The 21538-nt window shown below is 41.0% G+C and overlaps 1 protein-coding gene across 3 annotated transcripts in view; it reads left to right on the top strand.

The window, feature by feature from the left end:
- The window catches only part of TRAPPC11 (trafficking protein particle complex subunit 11), a 71663-nt gene that overhangs the window by 13843 nt on the left and 36282 nt on the right, over positions 1–21538 (top strand). The window contains exons 16-30 of one of the 3 annotated variants that reach the window (XM_083755382.1): positions 449–510; positions 601–733; positions 1577–1707; positions 2839–2991; positions 4041–4228; positions 5070–5218; positions 5757–5878; positions 6351–6470; positions 7796–7861; positions 7950–8106; positions 10654–10765; positions 12592–12683; positions 13727–13860; positions 14870–15037; positions 17545–18839. In XM_083755382.1, the coding sequence (XP_083611508.1) occupies positions 449–510; positions 601–733; positions 1577–1707; positions 2839–2991; positions 4041–4228; positions 5070–5218; positions 5757–5878; positions 6351–6470; positions 7796–7861; positions 7950–8106; positions 10654–10765; positions 12592–12683; positions 13727–13860; positions 14870–15037; positions 17545–17589 (1832 nt within the window). In that variant the 3' untranslated portion in view covers positions 17590–18839. Of the gene's footprint in view, positions 1–448; positions 511–600; positions 734–1576; positions 1708–2838; positions 2992–4040; positions 4229–5069; positions 5219–5756; positions 5879–6350; positions 6471–7795; positions 7862–7949; positions 8107–10653; positions 10766–12591; positions 12684–13120; positions 13599–13726; positions 13861–14869; positions 15038–17544; positions 18840–21538 lie in introns of those variants that run through there. The other 2 variants (XM_083755383.1, XM_083755384.1) reach the window with 2 other exon arrangements.

Below are 21538 nucleotides of genomic sequence, written 5' to 3'. Positions count from 1 at the left end.
TGCCTAAAAGGGTTGTTGTATCTTTAAGAGACCCCTTCTTTGTGGTTTTGCTTCAAATGTGGTTAGACAATCTAGCGCCAAGGAGTTCTATGTTCAAATCCCAACTACATTAAGAAATTCCCTGAGTTACCTTGGACTGTTCAGTAACTCTCAGCCTAACATATGTGTGTGTGGAAGGTGGGCACACATCTTGCTCTGAGATCTTTGTAGGATTGGGATAGAAATGCAACAAATATGCTGAACCTTCTTTGGAGCTGGCTGCAAGAATTAGACCTTGATTTTGAGTATGAAGATAGCTGGGGAATGTTAAAGCATTTGCAGGTATTACAGGCAGTAACTCTTCATTATAAATTGAAGGTGGGGTATAAATATTATTATTATTATTATTATTATTATTATTATTATTATTATTCCTTTTTTCCTAATTTGTTTTTGTATTTTCCATCAGCATCTACTTTGAAAGAAGATCAAAAATCTCGGATAGAAAAGAATCTGATCAAAGTTCTCATGGTCAGTAGGTAGAATCCAACTTCTCTGAGACAATCTCCAAAAATGTAAAATATTTTTCATATAGAACTGATATTCTTGTTTTGGATTCAGAATGAGACTCCAGATCCAGAACCTGAATGTGATACTGCTTCTGTGAAAGCTGCCCAGAAGTTGTGGACTGACCGCATTTCTCTGGCAGGAAGTAATATCTTTACAATAGAAGTGCAAGACTTTATTCCATTTGGTATGTATCAAAGCTATTGAAAATAAAAAAGTCACGTTTTGTGCACCTGTTGGGAAAATGAAAGAGCACACTTCAATTCTGTAAACATCCATATTTCATTTCTGAAAGTTTTATTTTTTATAGTTTACAGATTTTACTAGATTTGGAAGTAGGGACTTGATGCAGTGCATTGATATATTTATGCAGAAATCTTCACTAAAAAGTTTAGCATATACACTTTAGATCTCGGGTAAGAATTTCAACTGCAAAATGTTTGTGTGGTATGTCACGTTCAATCCAGTTGCCACAGGGAACGGCATCAAATCATTTTTTAAAATCGCACAGATGCATAGCACACACAAAAAAACTTGTACCTTGTCAAAACTTTTGCAGGCTTCATCTCATCAGAATGATTACTATTCCTGTAAATTTAATCCAGTGCTGCCAAAAAGAAACTTAAGTTAAATACATTTTCCTATTGTAGTCAAGGGAGAATCTATCCAATGCTTTGGGAAATATGGTGGTGTGAACCTCCACTTTGAATTCATGGTGAAACAGGATGTTGGGCTGAGCTGAAGCATATTCTATTTTTTCTGTGCACACCCTAATATAAAATAGATATATTATGATACATCTTGTGCATATTGAAGATAAGTGAATGCAATAGAAAATCAGAAGCTGCTCTGCCTACTGCATATCTGCCTGGATTGCAGCTAGAGAATCTCACTTCAAGTGTTCCATGTCTTTAGCTAGGGCAAGAAAGAGAAGAAGCCCCCACTTAACTGAACTACCATTGGTCTTCTGTGAAATATGACAGTCATACTTAATACTGTGTTTCTTGTCTTTTTTTGCTCCAAACTCTAGTGCAGTGCAAAGCCAAGTTTCTTGCTCCAAGTTTTCATGTTGATACACCAGTTCAGTTTGACATATGCTTGAAAGCTGATTGTCCACATCCTATCCGGTTTTCTAAGCTGTGTGTTAGCTTCAATAATCAGGTAATTTAAAAAAGCAACAAACCTTGCATTGCTTTTGAGGAAGGTTAATGCCTTCTTGATGGGCAGTGGATAAGATTTGCCTTCTGCTAACCATGTTAATACTACAAAATATCAGTACTTCCTTTTCCACTTTTTTTCTTTTTCTTTTTTAGAATCTGCAAATTTATTTCTGTATAGGTAGTGATCCTTGTAAGTACAGACCTGATTTAATGGTGGTTCCAACAATATCAGGAGGGCACCATGTTGGCTATCCCAAGTAACCAGTTAAACTACTTGCAGTGCAGTCCTGTTTGTCTGTACTTGGAAGCAAGCCCCATTGAGCTCACTGGGATTTACCCTCTAGTACAGTGGTACCTTGGGTCAAGTATTTAATTCATTCCGGAGGTACTTTCTTACCTGAAACTGTTCTTAACCTGAGGTACCACTTCAGCTAATGGGGCCTCCTGCTGCCGCCGTGCCGCCGGAGCACAATTTCTGTTCTCATCCCAAAGCAAAGTTCTTAACCCGAGGTACTATTTCTGGGTTAGCGGAATCTGTAACCTGAAGCGTCTGTAACCTGAAGCGTATGTAACCCGAGGTACCACTGTACCTAGGATTGCTGTATAAATTACAAATCTTTCCTTGAACTTTTCTCATCTTAAATAGCTTCAAAATGCAATTGATAGTTCTTTTTCAACATACAATCATACCTTGGTTTTTGAACAGCTTAGTTCTCGAACATTTTGGCTCCTGAATGCCGCAAACCCGAAAGTGAGTGTTCCAGTTAGCGAACTATTTTTAGAAGCCTAACGTCCGATGCAGCTTCCACGGCTTCCGATTGGCTGCAGGAGCTTCCTGCAGCCAATCAGAAGCTGTGCTTTGGTTTTCAAACATTTTGGAAGTCGAACATACTTCCAGAACAGATTCCGTTCGACTTCCAAGGTACGACTGTATACATCTGCGAGTATTTTCTGTTGCTGCTTTGACATGAAGTGCATAGTATGTATAACTTTTATTTAGCTCTAAAAGGGTTGGGGGGCAAAACAGTAATCCCAGCAAATGAGATTTGGTACATTATTCTACTCTTGTAGTGGTGCTGTTTTTGAAAACCTGCCCACTATTTTTTAATTTTATTTTATTTTTTTGCTATAGGAATACAACCAATATTGTGTGGTGGAAGAAGCCTATCAAAAAAGTGACATGGAACCACCCAGCCAGGGGACATTGTGTCTTATCCCTGATAAGACAAAGAAGTTCACTTTCAAATTTGTGGCAAAAACTGAGGATGTGGGAAAGAAGATTGAGGTAAGCCCTTAACTGATATTCAAAACTATACATTAAAAAGCTCAGTGACAGGTTGATTATAATTCAGTAGTTTGTTAACACCAGCAGACTAATCCAAGGGAGTACTGTTTTAACAAACAGGAGATAGGCGGTTAGGCATTGGAATAATGTGTTGTGGTGTCGAAGGGCTAGGTGTGGCCATCGCCTGCGCTTCAGTTTTTGGGTATTCCGTTAAAGGAATCCAGCGGTCGTGTATTCTGTCCGATGCCTGCTTGGTGGGAGGCCATGGCACGACCCTCGGTGACATCAGGGGAGAGCTTATAGTTGGATTAGCATCAACAGGCTCCACCTACTGGTGAATAAACCCCCTTTGTTTTTTAGACTCACCCCTCTCCGAGTGGGTGGAGTTCAGCTGACATAATCCAATGCCTAAGCCAATACCTTTTCACTTGCTGTAATCAATAAAGTTGTGGCCTTTTCTTGCCCATTAACCTTATATTACGTGTCCTTGTGTTTCATTCCACTGTGCGGGGTTCAGGTCCTCGAACCACAAACAGGAGATAGAATTAGATGCCCAAGGCCTTTGCACTAGTAGGACATTTTGAGCTGTGCTGCAGCACTGCACCAGATGGGACTCTGCAGGGCATTGCATTATTCAGAAGGCCAAAATTGCAGCATTAGTAGAAAGGGGACATGGCAGAGTTGAAGTATTTTCTAGAAAACCTAGGAATCCTAAGATCACAATCCTGTGCACATATAGATTGTAGTGGGACAAGCCCTTTTGAATTGACTTCTGAACAAAGTTTCCAGTAAAGGTGGCATATATTGAAAATAGAGCCACACATAATAGGAAAAATCTGATGCTGGAGATTTTTATGTCCGAAGGGGCAGGCTGATTTACGCACAGTTCAGAATATTGATTTGCCCCAGCATAATTTCATGGAGAAGGAGGTGGCACCGGTAATGTGAATTTTATATTAGTATGGTTCTGGGTGAATGTTGTATGTGTCATGGCATATGTTACATGGACTGGAGTGGAAAAGTCCCAGTGGTATTTGTCTCTCTTCCAGATCACATCAGTGGATTTGATTCTGGGTGGTGAGAACGGCCGGTGTTTGATTTTGAACTGGCATGGAGGAGGGGGAGATGCTGCTTCTTCTCAAGAAGCATTGCTTGCAGCTCGTTCCTTCAAAAGGCGACCTAAACTTCCAGATAATGAGGTTCATTGGGATAGCCTTGCAGTTCAGACGAGCACCATGTAAGTGGGAATCGGCATGTGCAATGGCAAATGTTTAATGGATACATAGAATGGTCTGGTGTATTAGAGGGAGAGTGTGTGTGTGTGTGTGTGTGTGTGTGTGTGTGTGTAAGGTAAAGGGACCCCTGACCATTGGGTCCAGTCGTGGCCCACTCTGGGGTTGCGGTGCTCATCTGCTTTATTGGCCGAGGGAGCCGGCGTACAGCTTCCGGGTCATGTGGCCAGCATGACAAAGCCACTTCTGGTGAACCAGAGCAGTGCACGGAAACGCTGTTTACCTTCCCGCCGGAGTGGTACCTATTTATCTACTTGCACTTTGATGTGCTTTCGAACTGCTATGTGGGCAGGAGCAGGGACCGAGCAACGGAAGCTCACCCTGTTGCGGGACTTCGAACCGTCGACCTTCTGATCAGCAAGTCATAGGTTCTGTGGTTTAACCCACAGCACCACCCGCATCCTCTGTGTGTGTGTGTGTGTGTGTATATATAAACTAGAAAAATGCCGAGTTTCCCTCTCTTCTTCCCATTTGTAAAATGGAAATGGCGGTAATGAAAATAGTATAGAGAAGTGCCTGAGCATGTGTTATGCTGGGCAGCTAATAGTAGTGCATTTAGCATTAGTCCACATTTGTGACATTGCAAAAGTATGTGGCGAGAAGAGAGGATATGAGGGGATTTGAAAGGCATGTGGAACAAAAGTCAACTGTTTGCCTTGCATAGAATGCTGCTGCTGTGGTGCAAGCAGAGGCTTGCGCTGCAGCAGCTAGAGGAGCGGATAAGACCAGGACGTAAGAATGTTGAGAGGTAGCAGGCAGTTGATCTTTCTCTTGTTTTTATTAAAGGGTCATTTCCAGAGTGCCAAACATTTCTGTACAGCTAAGTCACGAACCTCCTGCCCTGACAAACGAAATGTACTGTTTGGTTGTGACAATTCAGTCACACGAGAAGACTGTTGCCAAAGATGTAAAGCTCACAGCAGGCTTAAAACCAGGTATTTGTTACGTGCCATGGTACTTGCTCACATTTCCTATAGAGAGTGATGGACTTATTATGGAAAGGATTAAATCACTCCCTTCTCCTGTACTGTTATGACAAATAAATTGCTATAGACAATTTGGATTGGTGCTGGAAGACAACCAAACACAGGTCTTTTTCAGCAAGCTGACTTCAAAGTGTAACTTAAGAAGCTTTCAGCAAATGATTGTTAATCTTAACCACAGTTTAGGATTCAGATGTAATGTTAAAACAGGATTAATCTAAAATGGAAGCAGAAGTTTCCATCCTCCTTGTAGTCTTGCTGAGAGGTAGGTTTGCAACAGGATGGTCAAGCTCAAGGTTCACAAATCAGCTCCACAACAATATTTTATGTGAACTGGGCCAATGTGGTTCTGAAGAACTTAACTTTGTATGAGATCAGTGCGGCGTAAAGTTCATATTGACTGCAGTTTTGTAATACAAGTAACTTAAATCTTTCCTAGTTGCTATTGTAAACCTAACAAATATGACAATCTACTACCCCCTTATTTTAGGCCAAGATGCAAACCTGACTCAAAAAACTCATGTGACTCTAAATGGAACAGAAATGTGTGATGATTCCTATCCTGCTTTACTTACTGATATCCCTGTAGGAGACTTGCAACCAGGTGAAAAGGTAAATATGTCCCTTACTTTATCAGTGTAACAAGTATTAAAAAGCAGTGGTGGAATTATGTTGCACATGAGTACCTCTGAGATACAGGCCCCAATCCAAAGAAGATTGATTACAGTTCAATTCCCTTTTCACTCCAATAGAAGTTCAGGATTATATTTCTTTGGATCTGTGCCACGATACATGTGGGACAGTAAGGAGGGAAACTGTTTCAGAATTCAGAATTTGCTCAAGAATGATATTTGCACATAGTTCAAACCACAACCACTTGTTTTTCCAAAGTAAAACACGAAGCAACCTAGGAACACAAAATGGTTTCATATGCACACATAGTTGAGATAGTCCTAGAAATGATTTTGGATGTGATGTTTTAAAATAAGACTTCTGCATATTGTACTTAGAGGTCTTTGGTATTTGTTTTGTCTACTCACTTTTTCTCTCTCCCTCCCTCTTTCTCCCCCTGATTGTTGTAAAGCTGGAGAAGACCTTATATATTCACTGTGGAACAGTTGGTGCTAGGATGTTTCTTGTATATGTTTCCTACCTAGTGAGTGCCACCATTGAGGGAAAAGAGATTATCTGCAAATGTCACAGGGTATGTTGGACTGGTTGGCAGTTGGTTTTTTCTTAGATTCTCCAAGTGTATCCTTGTGCGCATGACTAGCTAAAGTCTAGGGTTTCCTAAGCATGCAGACTACATACATAAGTTGTATTGGAATCCATTATGCATGGATGGTTTGACAAATGTAATCTTTTTAATTCTTATTTTTTTGTTTCTGTTGTTTATATTACGGCATCAATAAATTGAAATGAAGTAGGACATTATAAATGTATAAACAGTATCATGAAATGGAATATGTTTACAGTATAGTATATAAATAAAAATAAATTGAGTGGCTTGTTTATAATGTGGTCAACCAGAAATGCATATTAAGAGAGACGTTTCTTCATTATCCACTTTGATAAGCTTGGCTATTAGTGATAAAAGTAGTAATTCCTCTGACAAGATGTTCAGAGGAAGAAGGGGTGTACCGTTCTATAACTGAAAGAAGGCAAACTTAAGAGGTGTCAGGAAATAGCTAGGATGGTGAACACCCAGGTCCTCAACATGCAACAGTCTCCTTCAACTCAAGACAATGTTTATATCCATGTAGCACCAGTCTGCACACCTTGTAACCAACTAAGCTGAATGTAGCTGCATGTGTCCCTCAACTTTTGCATTCTGGCAGGCAATGAAACCAGGAAGTGTATTGAGCCGCTAGTCAGCTGCCGTGCATGAGTTCAGCTTAGTGAGTGATGGCTTGTTCAGACCTGAGCATAATTGGGGGGGGGGGGGCTAAGGTGCCAAATGACTCTGGTGCTGAAATAATAGGAGCAGTGGAATGAAAGACTATACAGTGGTACCTCGGGTTAAGTACTTAATTCATTCCGGAGGTCTGTACTTAACCTGAAACTGTTCTTAACCTGAAGCGTATGTAACCCGAGGTATCACTGTTATTGGTTTTAATAATGTGTGTTTTAAGAATGCAACTAATTTGAGACAGTAGTTACTAGTATTAACCGTGCCTCTTTTTTTTGGTAAAAAAATAAGATGCTGGTACTCCTTATCATGATAAATGTGTCATGGGTGCCAGAACATGATGGCTTCCAGGGTTAACGAAAAAAGAGGTGGTGGTGGTGTGTACTGGTCAGTACCATTTTATACACACACCTACACACACCCTGAGTATGGATAAGATCAAGCTATATTTGGAAATTTTTCCTTCTCTGATACAGGAGGAGGTTTTTTAGAGTACCTATAGATGGAGGAGTTACTGTTTGCATGAGTTGCAGAGGAATGATAAAGCTTTTGCTACTTTTTGGATGTTGGCCCATGAAAATCAAAACTGGTGGATGATTTAGGGTTTCTTTTTTATGCAGGATGAAACAGTTACTGTGGAGACAGTATTTCCATTTGAGGTAGCTGTTAAGTTCGTCTCAGCTAAGGTACGTTACTAAAACCTGATTGAAAACGTTGCCTGGACAGACAGTATGAACAATAAAATGACCCACCTTTTGTTTCTCTTCCTGCCAGTTTGAGCATTTAGATAAAGTGTTTTTGGACATCCCATTTTTGTTGATGACAGACATCCTCAGTGCTTCTCCTTGGGCCCTCACTATTGTAACCAGCCAGCTGCAGCTTTCTCCTTCCATGATGCCTGTGGATCATCTAGAATCTTACGTGGAGAATGGTGAGAACCTTCCTGTGTATTCTTAAGCACCCTTCTGGGATGTTGTTTGGGAAGAAACCCATTGATTGTTACTGCATTACGCCAGGCATACACTATGTGTTTTTATTTTATTTAAATAGGATTATTTTGACTTATATTGCATAGAATTAGTAAGGGATGTGGGTGGCGCTGTGGGTTAAACCACAGAGCCTAGGATTTGCCAATCAGAAGGTCGGCGGTTCGAATCCCCGCGACGGGGTGAGCTCCCGTTGCTCCTGCCAACCTAGCAGTTCGAAAGCATGTCAAAGTGCAAGTAGATAAATAGGTACTGCTCTGGCGGGAAGGTAAACCGCTTTTCCATGCGCTGCTCTGGTTCGCCAGAAGCAGCTTAGTCATGCTGGCCACATGACCCGGAAGCTGTACGCCGGCTCCCTCGGCCAATAAAGCGAGATAAGCACCGCAACCCCAGAGTCGGTCACGACTGGATCTAATGGTCAGGGGTCCCTTTACCTTTAATCCTATCTTTTGTCATTAAATGACTGCTCCTTCTGTCTTTATGTGATTTGGTTCCTCTGCTTTTTGCTGGGGGACAGGAAAAAGTGAAACAGTGTTCTGTACTGTGCATATGCTTGCGTTCTTTATAGTCTTCATATGTTAATGTTTGCTACACTTGCTTGTATGTAAATATAGAGTATGGTCATATAAAACATTCATAATGATTTCTGTATCTGAGAAACTTTAGACTTTAGAGATAAAATCGCTCAGATTCGGGAAGAAGTAGACTCCACCGTGGGAGCAGGGCCGGGGCGGGAGAGTGCTAGAGTCCTGTCTAGTCAAGTTGTGTGGGATCAATTCCAATCTGTTACCTCCGAGGATGTGGACAGGCTGCTTGGACGAGTGAAGCCAACCACCTGTCTCCTGGATCCTTGCCCATCCTGGCTTATAAAAGCTAGCTGGGAAGGACTGGGCGATGGGCTTCGTGGGGTGGTGAATGCTTCCCTCCGTGAGGGAGCCTTCCCAGACCTGCTGAAAGAGGCGGTTATTAAACCGCTTCTTAAAAAAACATCTTTAGATGCGGCCACGATGGCCAATTATCGCCCAGTCTCAAACCTTCCATTCTTGGGCAAGGTGATTGAGCGAGTGGTTGCTGAACAACTCCAGGCACGCCTGGAAGAAGCGGACCATTTGGATCCCTTCCTGTTGGGATTCAGGCCTCATCATGGGACTGAAACTGCCTTGGTCGCACTGGTTGATGATCTCCGGCGGGCTAGGGACAAAGGTGAGAGCTGTTTCCTAGTTCTGCTGGATCTCTCAGCGGCGTTTGATACCATCGACCATAACATCCTTCTGGACCGTCTTGAGGGGCTGGGAGCTGGGGGCACTGTCATACAGTGGTTCCGCTCCTTCCTCCTGGGCCGTGTTCAGAAAGTGGTGGTGGGGGATGAGTGTTCAGACCCCTGGGCTCTCACTTGTGGGGTGCCTCAGGGTTCTGTCCTCTCCCCCATGCTTTTCAACATTTACATGCAGCCACTGGGAGAGATCATCAGGAGGTTTGGGCTGGGTGTTCATCAGTATGCAGATGATACCCAGCTCTACCTCTCTTTTAAATCAGAACCAGTGAGGGCAGTGAAGGTCCTGTGTGAGTGTCTGGAGGCGGTTGGAGGATGGATGGCAGCTAACAGATTGAGGTTGAATCCTGACAAGACAGAAGTACTGTTTTTGGGGGACAGGAGGCGGGCAGGTGTGGAGGATTCCCTGGTCCTGAATGGGGTAACTGTGCCCCTGAAGGACCAGGTGCGCAGCCTGGGAGTCATTTTGGACTCACAGCTGTCCATGGAGGCACAGGTCAAATCTGTGCCCAGGACAGCTGTTTACCAGCTCCATCTGGTACGTAGGCTGAGACCCTATCTGCCTGCAGACTGTCTCGCCAGAGTGGTACATGCTCTGGTTATCTCCCGCTTGGACTACTGCAATGCGCTCTATGTGGGGCTACCTTTGAAGGTGACCCGGAAACTACAACTAATCCAGAATGTGGCAGCTAGACTGGTGACTGGGAGCGGCCGCCGAGACCATATAACACCGGTCTTGAAAGACCTACATTGGCTCCCAGTACGTTTCCGAGCACAATTCAAAGTGTTGGTGCTGACCTTTAAAGCCCTAAACGGTCTCGGTCCAGTATATCTGAAGGAGCGTCTCCTCCCCCATCATTCTGCCCGGACACTGAGGTCCAGCTCCGAGGGCCTTCTGGCGGTTCCCTCACTGCGAGAGGCCAAGTTACAGGGAACCAGGCAGAGGGCCTTCTCGGTAGTGGCGCCCGCCCTGTGGAACGCCCTCCCTTCAGATGTCAAAGCGATAAACATCTACCTGACATTCAGAAGACATCTGAAGGCAGCCCTGTTCAGGGAGGTTTTTAATATGTGACATTTCAGTGTATCTTTTATCTTTGTTGGAAGCCGCCCAGAGTGGCTGGAGAAACCCAACCAGATGGGCGGGGTACAAATAAATTATTATTATTATTATTATTATTATTATTATTATTATTTAGACTGAACCTGACTTTTCTGATAGTTGTTTTACAGACAGGTGAAAGTGCTAGTGAATGTTTTTGCCTTCGTTGTCCATCACTTCCTACTGGTCAAAGTGGAGTGGCTACTGGAAGTTATGTAATTTCCTGGAAAAGGTAAATATTCCCATCAAATATCCCATAGGTTAGTCTTGTACAGTGATACCTTGGGTTAAGTACTTAATTCGTTCTGGAGGTCCATTCTTAACCTGAAACTGTTCTTAACCTGAAGCATCACTTTAGCTAATGGGGCCTCCCACTGCTGCCGCGCCGCTGGAGCATAATTTCTGTTCTCATCCTGAAGCAAAGTTCTTAACCTGAGTTATTATTTCTGGGTTAGCGGAGTCTGTAACCTGAAGTGTATGTAACCTGAGGTACCACTGTATATTTCTTCCTTATTGATGAATATCAATAAGCATTATCACAGTTCACGCCTTCTTGCATACAATATGGGCATAACCGAGAGAAGCCTTGGCTATCTAATAGTGTATCTTTTAGCCAGATCCAACAGTAGTCCTTTAAAATAGCGGGGGTGAAATAGACTGTGGAAAAACATTCACACAGATACCCCAGGCAGAGGACTGCTGAAGAAACCCATTCACACAAATTTTGAACACATGAATCTAGAGAGTTCAGATGAGGCAGATCAGCATTTCTCTGACTATTCAAGGCACACTCCCAGCCAAGGAGCTTGTTTTTTCATTATCAGCTCCTTAGTGAAACAAACAGCATTCAGGGAACCAGTTCTTTAGCAGAATGCAGTAGGAACAGCTTTCATAATATATTGCTGAAAAGAAGAGCTTGGAGTGAAGGTTGCCCAAGGCAGAATTTTGTCTGGAGTCTTAAGTTTACATTGTGGACTCTACTTTGTAATTTACCTGGGATGGGGGCTTGGAAAACTCTTCATCAGGTTTTGCCGGGCTTCTGGGGACCCACCTGGTGCCTTGAGGCCTCTGCAAAGGCTTTGGCCTGCCTGTCATGAATGGGGCTCTTCTCATTGCCCAACCTGTGTAGTCCTGTGTGTGAGTAACTAACAGCATGCAGACCAAAGCCTGCATATACGCCTCATATGCTTATGTGCTGAATCTGTACCCATAACGCCAGGTGGCCATGAATGCTTCTGCTAGTGTGGTGAGGAGCCCACGGTGCAAACCTTCAGACCCAACACTTTAGAGGCTTCATGTAGCAAGAGGTGGGCTTATGGATTCTAGCTAGGCTGTAGTTTTAGGCAGAATCCAAATACTGGTTCTCAAACGGCTTAGTTGTCGAACAAATTGGCTCCTGAACGCCACAAACCTGGAAGTAAGTGTTGTGGTTTGCAAACATTTTTGGGAAGCCAAATGTCCGATGCGGCTACCACTTGAGTGCAGGAAGCTCCTGCAGCCAATCGGAAGCCGTGCCTTGGTTTTTGAATGGTTTCGGGAGTCAGAACAGATTAAGTTCGAGAACCAAGGTACCACTGTAGTATTTTATCAAATTCAGGAACATAGATCTTTCTGCAAAATTTATTTTCTGTATTTTACTCATCCCTAAAATTTATGGCCATTGTATATTCTAAATTCATATCTAGGTATTGCAACAACCTAAAAAAACCTAAAACAAGCAAAAAGAATCTGCACTGAGTAGAAAGAGCTGTTGGCAAAATGAAAAGCTGAAAAACAAGGTCCCTGTGCTTTTCTGTTCCCCTAACCATCTGCCCTTACTGTATTTTGGTTTCACGTTTTATAACCTTTATCATTCTTCACAATACTTATCTCGACTTATTATGCAAAGCACTGAATTGTGCAAATCTGTTTTTGTCACCTAGATCCTATATCCCTTGCCTCTAATAATTTGATTTTCTTGTAACTCTTTCCTCTTATCTTTTAAACTGAAAATTAAGAAGTCGTTTACTGCTGATTTTTTTGTAGTGTTAAAATATTTATCTCTGTTTTCTTTTAAAGGCGCACAGCTGAGAAGAGCATACCTGTTGTTAATACTGTGATCACACTCCCCCACGTTATTGCAGAAAGTATCCCACTCCATGTTAACGCAGGTAATGTAAATTTATGCATAAAGTCATAGTTGACCTCAGATGCTCTCAAACTCTTACCGCAGTGCAAAATTAGATTCTGGTGTGTTGCAAAAGTGTTGCTTACTAACATAGTTTGTGGACAAAGTCATTTCCCCATTAAATGTTAAGGACTGGGTTGGGTCCACTTTGTCATACTTGGATTAGATCCACTAAAATCAATGCAATTTAAGTTAGTCATAAGTCCTATTGATTTCAGTAGGTCTGCTCTAAGTATGACTAAGTTTAGATCCAACCCTTTGTGCTGCCACAGCTCGCTCCAGTTTCTAAAATATAAGAGGCAAAAAAAGATCACAGTTCACACAATTGATAGATGCAAATTCTGTTTGTCCCCTGTTTCCATCTTCATAAAACTTCCATGAGAAGACACACAATTTATTGAACATCACTTCTTTCCCCAGAAACATACAAAAGCAGACCGACTCCCAAACCTGTCCAATGAGTGTGACAGGCTGAACATCCTGGGTTCAAATCTTTGCTAGGCCATGAAGCTGCTGGTGATATGGCGCATCTCACCCTAATTCAAGCAACCTCTCTTTGCCATTTCAAAGGCAGGATATAAAATGTAATAAATAAAAGTTTCTTTGCTAAGTTGTTCCATCATTTTGTATGTTTCTGGGGAAAGAAGTGATGCTCCATTTGTTTGTTACAGATGTGAATTTTCATAAAAGCAAAAGACTGAAATAAGCTATTCTAGTTCCATTTTTTTTAAATCCAGACTGTAATGCACAACCTTCCCTTTTCACTTACTGCTGACAGATGGAATTTGCCTTGCAGCACTTCAGCAACTTAACAGTGTCTAAAAAGAGACTGGTATTTTCATCAGTCCTACGTGAAGCTACAATGTTTTCATGGTTACTCCTGTGTTTAGTACATTTTTAATCATCTTGGTTTCTGAGGATATAACCCTAAATAGTGTTAATATATACTTGCAAATTTCAGAAAGAAACAATAAATGCTATTTTTGCTGAAATACATGTAACTTCTGTTACACTTCCTTTCCAAAGATTTGCCCTCATTTGGTCGAGTCAGAGAATCCTTACCTGTAAAATATCACCTGCAAAATAAGACCAATATTGTTCAAGATGTGGAAGTGTTAGTGGAACCCAGTGAAGCCTTCATGTTTTCTGGCCTTAAGCAGGTATGGCTTAGACTCCAAACTTAAAAGAAATATTTTCTTACAGCCTCTTGCACACCTTCAAGCTATTATCTGAGTCACACATAGGATAAATTGATTGTCCTAAACATGTCCAATAGTGTTCTGAATATTGTGTCCGTTTGCAAAACTTAGAGGTGGAGAAACTGGGGAATAAAAACCACAAGATATCCTTGTTTGAGGGAAGAATAACTTTTTACATAAATCTGAAATATTAAGTTTGTATATACAGATATCTAGGTACCTGGGGGAACTTTGCATTTATCTATAATTGAGAGAGAAACTAGAGTAGAGAGAGGGTAGAGAAAGAAAATATTGATGGTGGTAAGAAATTGTATGGTTTATTACCTTAAACTGTATGCTCCCATTCATTACATGGGCTTGCCAATCGGAAGATCAGCAGTTCGAATCTGTGTGACAGGGTGAGCTCCTGTTGCTCTGTCCAAGTTTCTGTCAACCTAGCAGTTTGAAAGCATCCCAGTGCAAGTAGATAATAGGTACTTTTGTGGCAGGAAGGTACAGTGTTTTGTGTGCTCTGGCAATCATCACGCTGTTCCACTGTGCCAGAAGCGGTTTAGTCATGCTGGCCACATGACCTGGACAGCTGACTGTGGACAAACACTGGTTCCCTTGGCCTAAAGCGAGATGAACGCCACACCCCATAGTCACCTTTGACTGGACTTAACCATCCAGGGGTCCTTTACCTTTTCCATGGGGAACTCTGATACGGTTGTGACTTCAGCAGCTGCCATTTAAGAAACAGACAACTTGTAACATTCACAAGATATACTTGAGCCTTTGCAAGTGCTGGTCAGAAGGGTTGAAATTACAAGGTTAAAGTTGAAAGAGCGAGGAGGTTGAGAAATTGAGTGGGAATAAAAAGAACATACTAATGATTAACTGTTTCAGACAAACGTTTAAATTAAATAAAAAGCCTAGATTGAGATCGTAATCCAAAAAAAGACTGATTACAGACTTCGAACTGTATTTTTAGATAAGATTGCGAATCCTTCCTGGTACCGAACAGGAAATGTTATACAACTTCTATCCTCTCATGGCTGGATATCAACAGCTGCCATCACTTAATATCAACCTGCTACGGTTTCCAAATTTCACCAACCAGCTGCTTAGAAGATTTATACCAACACACATATTTGTAAAGGTAAGATATAATAATGACACCTGTGCTGTTTAGAGCTCTTTCAGTACATGTGTCATACTTAAAGACAGTTGAATATTAGGCTAGACTTTTCAAGTTGGCATAGCATCTACCCAGAAATTGCAAAATGTAAGAAGCAAATCTATAATTAGGAGTAGAGTCAATTAGAAGGCTCTTGTTGACTGCATTTTGCAATAATTTAATTGGGATTCTGAGGAAATATTTCCTGTTAAGACTAGCTTACATCATTTTATGAGAGAACCAGAGTATCTGTTCAGTCTGTAAAATGTACTAAAGCTTCTGCCTGTATTCTGTGATCCAAATTAAAATTAGGCAAACAATAGCTGCTATTTCGTATTATATTTCGTATTATATTAATTTGTAAGATGCTTAGTTGAAATAGTTTCAAGATAGAGTAAATATCTCTTTGGGTTATGAATTACCATGATGCTAAATCAAACTTGGAAATAACTGGAATTGAAAAGAGTCTAATATGAAGACAAAGCACCAATGGCTTCTTTGGCATTTGTTAAAAGTATTCATATGATAGTGGAATTATTAGGTACAGTCATACCTCGGGTTGAATGCGCTTCGGGTTGAGCGTGTTTGAGTTGCGCTCCGCGGCAACCTGGAAGTAACGGGGTGCATTACTTTCGGGTTTCGCCGCTTGCGCATGCTCAGATGCTCAAAATGACATCATGCGCAGAAGCGGCGAAAAGCAACGTGTGCGTGTGCAGACGTGCCATCGCTAGTTACGTTTGCTTCTAGATGCTAACGGGGCTCCGGAACGGATCCTGTTCGTATCTAGCGGTACCACTGTACTATGAAGTTGATTAATGAGTCGTTTCTCCCAAGCCCTTTTTTTCATAGCAAGAATTGGTCTACATTAATTGAAATATTCATACTCATTATGTTACTGTTACGCTGGTGGCTAGAAAGAGACATGTCCAGGCAGTGTTAGTGAAATTGTTGGAAAAAATGTGATGTGCCTTTTGTGAACTACATTGTAAAAAAAAAAAAAAAAACCTAATCCCCTCCCCTGTCATAGCTCTTCATTCTACTTGATTTGCATTACAGCCAAAAAGGATGGGTGTTTCCCATACATTCTGACAATCAATATACTATTGAGATGAACCACCTACACATTTTGCCAGCTAGAGACATAAGCCTGCTGCCTCTGGGAAAGAAGCTCTAAGCATGTGTAGCATCTTGAGCTGTACTTTCTTCTTGCCCATACTCTCATACATGGCAATATTAGTTTCTCTTCCTAAAAGAGGGTGGGGGGCTTCCTTAAGGGATACATTTCATCCCCTTTCTGCTCTAAAGGAAAAAAGTTGAATAAATTGAGTCCCGGATTATGTTAGACTTAATAATCTCTCAGCACTGAAAGAATGTTAAAGATACTTGCTATTATAAGTGTTGTAGTTGCTTAGAAGTGATAAAATTGTCGTCTTAAATGCTAAAGAATTGTCATTTTGCAAGTTATACTTTTGTGCATTGTATCTATAGAGACTGTTGGAGCCAGTGACGTCAGTTTAAAATTCATTCTAAGCTATTGCTACTAATGTTTTTGAAAACTAGGTGGAATTTTACAAATCTGAAAGAATGATAAGAGTTATCTTGCTCATGCTGTAAAGTTTCTAATTAAGTGGCATGTATTTATCTTCTTTAAGAGTAAAAAAAAATGCAGTATTGTTAGTCCCACAGAATGAGAGACATTAGATAAACATTTTTTTATTAGTGGAGCAGCTTGCTGATGGAAATCCGAAAAAAGAGAAGGATGCTCAAAGTGCAGTTGGCATCTAATTATTGCCTTCTTCTGCCTGTGTCTCTGCTGTAACTAACACATATCCAAACTCCTTTTTGTTTGGATTAGAAGTGATCCGACACACAAGAAAATATGAAAAATCACTCTTACATTATTTCCACCAGTGAATGAATGTAATGCTCTTCACCATTATAGCCTGAACTTCATTGCTTCCTTGTAGCCAACGCCTAACAGTGTTTGTTTTAACAATCCTTCAGCGCTCACTAATCTCAATGGGACGTGCCGCCAATTAAATATTTTTAAGAGTGGAACCCTAGGCAACTTTCTCTACAATAAATATACAGAGTTTCTAAGCTGCAGTTGCACGTGAAGAGGGCTGGGGGTATCGGGTTTGTTAGGATGGGGATGGGCAAGGAGGCGGTGAGGTCAGCGAAGCTCTGGTTTGGTGGTGAAGAATGCCACCACTGCAGGTCCAGGGCTCCTGAACCTCGCCACTGGCTTGTTCCAACACCACCCCAATAAATCCCAACGTAGCTGCTAGGAGGAGGATGCCACTCTAGCTGCAGCTGCTTCTAAGTAATATTAGTCTGTGCCATGAATTGCAGTACAATGGATTTACAGTTTGGGGCTGATTGAATTCTAAAAGACAAGAAACCAATATTGGTATGTAGATTTGTACTGTACTGCTGTATACTTGTAGATTAAACTTAAATATTAAATCTGTTCTCTCTTCCTTCTAAAGCCACAGGGCCGTCAACCAGATGATGCTTCTATTGCTGCTGCGTAACTGTGGATTCATGCACTTAAGGGGGAGAGTTTTGCACATACTTTATAGAACTCTGCTTTTTCCAAACTAATTTTGCTCAGTCTACAAATGAAAAACTTAGGAGCCAAAACAACTGCTTAAAGTCTTAATTAAGTCTCTTTATGGACTTGATTCGAACAAATAATATATGGGGGAAAGTCAGTGTTCTAATTTTGCGTGTGCGGGTTTTTCTAAGTGTGCGGGTTTTTTCTTGGACTTCACTGAAATGGAAGTGCTATTTATTATGTATATGGAATATTTTGGCAATATGAATGACGTTAACTTGGCTAAAAAGAAGAAGAAAATTTATTCTGCCTTCAGTAGCCAGTCTTGAGGTGCAACGCCTGTGGTGTTTGCTATAATAACTGATTCCACCACTGGCCCTCGATTTCTATAGCATTTAAGTCTCACTTGCTTTTAGAACCTCCTTTTTGTGCCCTTCTATGTTTCGAGTAAAGAACAGGATTCACTTAATATGCTTATTGTCTTCTTAGGCACTAGCTACTTGATGCATGATTGATAATTTGAAGTATTCCATGAATAAGTGTCATTTTGTGCTTGCATCTGGTGATAATTGAGAGTTGCTGGCTATTAGTAGTGCTGTGCAAACTGTGGGGAAGCTGTTTTGGGGGCCTTTCTCATGAAGAGGCAATGTATTGAGAAGCTGATAGTTCCTAATGGCAACTTGGCCACTGAACAACCCTTGGCTTTTTCAAGCAGCTCTTCAGCATCCTTTGACAGTCATTTACTATGGGAGAAGAGAAACCATGAATACCACAATACTACAAAATGATATGGCTGGATTTTGTTATCAAGTAGCCAAATGCATCTTAAATGCTTGGCCACCCTTGCAAAACTATCCTATTGCTATGGTAGGCCTTTTGGGAGAAGCTGAAACATTTGGCTAATGTGTGGAGCCATATGCTTAATTTTAACAGTTCAGAGCCAGGTCTGCTACCATGGGCTGGCTTAAAAATGCTTTCTACTGTAAACTCTAGTTGCTAACTGGAAGCCATTTTGTAGAAAAAGGCCATTACACTGCAGCAATATCATCCAGTCTTCAGACTTTTATCCAGTCAATCTCTATCAGGGTTAACTCTCCATGCAGAATGTCAATTAGTTAACAGAAATTCATCCTATCAATGTTCATGTGAGCCGGTCACAGTGAATCATGTAAATAAAAGTGTTTCGTGATTTTTTTCATTGTTCAATAAATTAATTTAAGCTTTGGCTTTTGGATCTCATAGTGTGTCTCCTTTTGGATCTAAAGGAAGATCAGAGCCCAGGGTACAATGTGAGCTAACAATGTGAGCTAGGAAATTTCCTCATTCAAATATCTCCTCACCATGAACTTGCTAGGCTGCCGTAAGCACGATGCTTTTTTCTCAGCTTCAGTCCCTTCATCTGCAATATGAGGATAACAACTGGCTTAATTTCCAGCTCTGTTGGCAATTGCTGGCATAACATAGGCAATGCACTTCAGAATGCTTGAAGTGCGATCTAACCACCAAGTAGTGCTATCCTGAATTTTTACAGCAATTTATGAGACGAATAGTGTCTTTACGGTATGATACAGGTTTAGGAGATAATATTTTAAAATGGCATAAATGCCATCCGAAGTAGGTTTACACCTGTAATCTGAAGGAGGTTTGCAAACTAGCATTTGGCATTACTGTAGCTGGTTTTGTACTAATAAAAGGGTCACCCATGTGGTAGTATTGATGACCAACCCAATGTCAAAAAGTATACTTCCTCGCCTTCAAACACCTAGAAGTGGGTATGTCTTGATCTTCCTCCTAAAGGAATCTAACACCATGGCAAGATCTGCCTCAGTGCTACTATTGTGGCCAGCTGACTGGGTAAGCAGCTATCTGGAAATGAACCAAATGTCTTTTAAAAAAATTAAAAAGTAAATAAATAATGACACAACTTTACTGAGGAACAAGGGAGAGAGAGAATATGTGGCTAACTTCCTCTAGCCTCATAAATGCAGTGAACCTCATTTTGATGAAAATATGAATAAATCAGAGTTGCTTTAAACCAGAAAATAAAACAATTATACCAAAGCAGTGTTGATCCTGAAAAGGTATGTTGTGCAACTGAGATGGGATATACAAGCTTTAAAAGTAAACTGACCAGTTATTGCTGCAAGATCAGTCTAGCTTGATCTTAAAGCTGCTCTTGAAATCTTATGCTTACTAACCATTGCATAAGTTGAGCTGCAACATCCCAGCCATAACAATACTGAGTTGAGGCTGAATTTCATTTGTTTGTTGGTTTGTTTTGTTGTTGTTTTTTGCTGCTTTGAAATTTTAAATTTAAGACTTTCACAAGCACATTTATTTTCTTCAAAATTCTCAGGTTTGGTTAAAATGCAAGCTGATTATTTGTGGTCTATTACTGGGTGAGCATCTTTAAGCCATTCCTAAGAGGGGCAGCCTTTCTAGTCCACCAATCCAACATTGCTTTTCTTCACATAGTATTATCAGCATTATAAATGCTACCTCTTGAGCCCTTAAAAAGCTGGCTTGCCTTTCATAAGGTCTAAAGGAAGGAAAAAATCTGCCCACAGATGCTGTATAAAGTGTACCCTGGTGGACTTTACAACCAATGTGAGTAAAGATAGACCATAAGAGTAGAAAATAGATTAAGTCCTCCTGATTTTTCATTTGCATTAACAGTAAGATCCCCGTTTTGCCATCAGTATGAAGCCTGTATGTGACCCTGTCAAAGAGTCATGGAATTTGACAAGAAAAAATGGGTTATCTACTTGTTCAAGAACCCCCAGTCTCTTCTATTGTTTGAAGGCTTTCAATATGTTTGATTGCAACAACAAAGGAAATAAATACCTGAGCATGTTTTCTGGCTTTGTACTTCAACTTCAACCAGGAGACGGGAACAGAGGTGTGTGCTTGGTAGCCCACAAGCTGAGGAGAAATAACATACCGTACCTAACGAATACCAGAGAATGTTGATAATGATCTTTCTGAATGCTTTGAAAACAGTCAATTATCTGTGAAATAAGTTTCCCCAGCTGGGATGCTTGGAAACAGCATTTTCCTGACCACAAATCCTTTTTTTAAAAAAAGCATATTTAAAATCTCTCTAAAATGGCTGCCTTTCAAAGAAAGGAATATAAGTAAATTCATCTTATGTTTAATGCATGCACTCTTAAGTGACGACTGAACAGCACTGACTGAGATTGAAGGGAAACTTAGTCCAAAACAGCTGGAGGATGCCAGGTTGCTCATCCTAGATTACTGCTGTCTCGATTTTCTTTAGCTCCTCTCCAATCCTTACAATCTGAATTCTACCTTTTGTACTCCAATTAACTTGTACTCTTCAAAAGAACTCTCCCCATTTCAGATCTTCTGTCCTCGTCTGTTACTTCTCTCATGCCGCTGAGTATATCTGCTGTTTGCTTATGTGTGTTAGGTTTATCCCTCTCTGTCCTCTGTTGGTTTTCCCCCTACTTGCCTAATCCCTCATTCAAAATTTCCACAGGAAATTTGCTGGTGTCTCTCAGGAATTTGTATTTGGTCATCTGCTACTCCATTTATGTACCTGAGTACATAAATCTTGCAGGTTTCAGTGAGATCATCCACCTCTACTTCTTTATTCCACAACTGCATCCAACCCCACCAACTTTCTGTCTAATATTTCAGCTTAGATGTTTCATTCATTGCCATTACAAACTTGGTTTATACTTGGGCAACTCTCCTTCCGGGCCTTTTTTCCTTCTTTGCCACCTTCTACCCTGTTGACTAGGCGTGTAACCATGGCTTTATCTTGGATCTCCTTTGTTTTCCTTATTTAGAGCATCACCAGGTCATGCTGCTTCTCTCCAGCAAACTCATCTTTACCTTCAAAGCATTCTTATCCCTTCAGCATCCCCCAGCTGTGACCTTTGTTCCTTCAGCTTCACCACCTT

This window comes from Podarcis gaigeae (genome assembly GCF_964106915.1).
Source record: "Podarcis gaigeae genome assembly, chromosome: 9".
Lineage (NCBI taxonomy): Eukaryota > Metazoa > Chordata > Lepidosauria > Squamata > Lacertidae > Podarcis > Podarcis gaigeae.
Note: the sequence above shows the minus strand (reverse complement) of the source record. Positions and strands in the feature narration are given on the sequence as shown.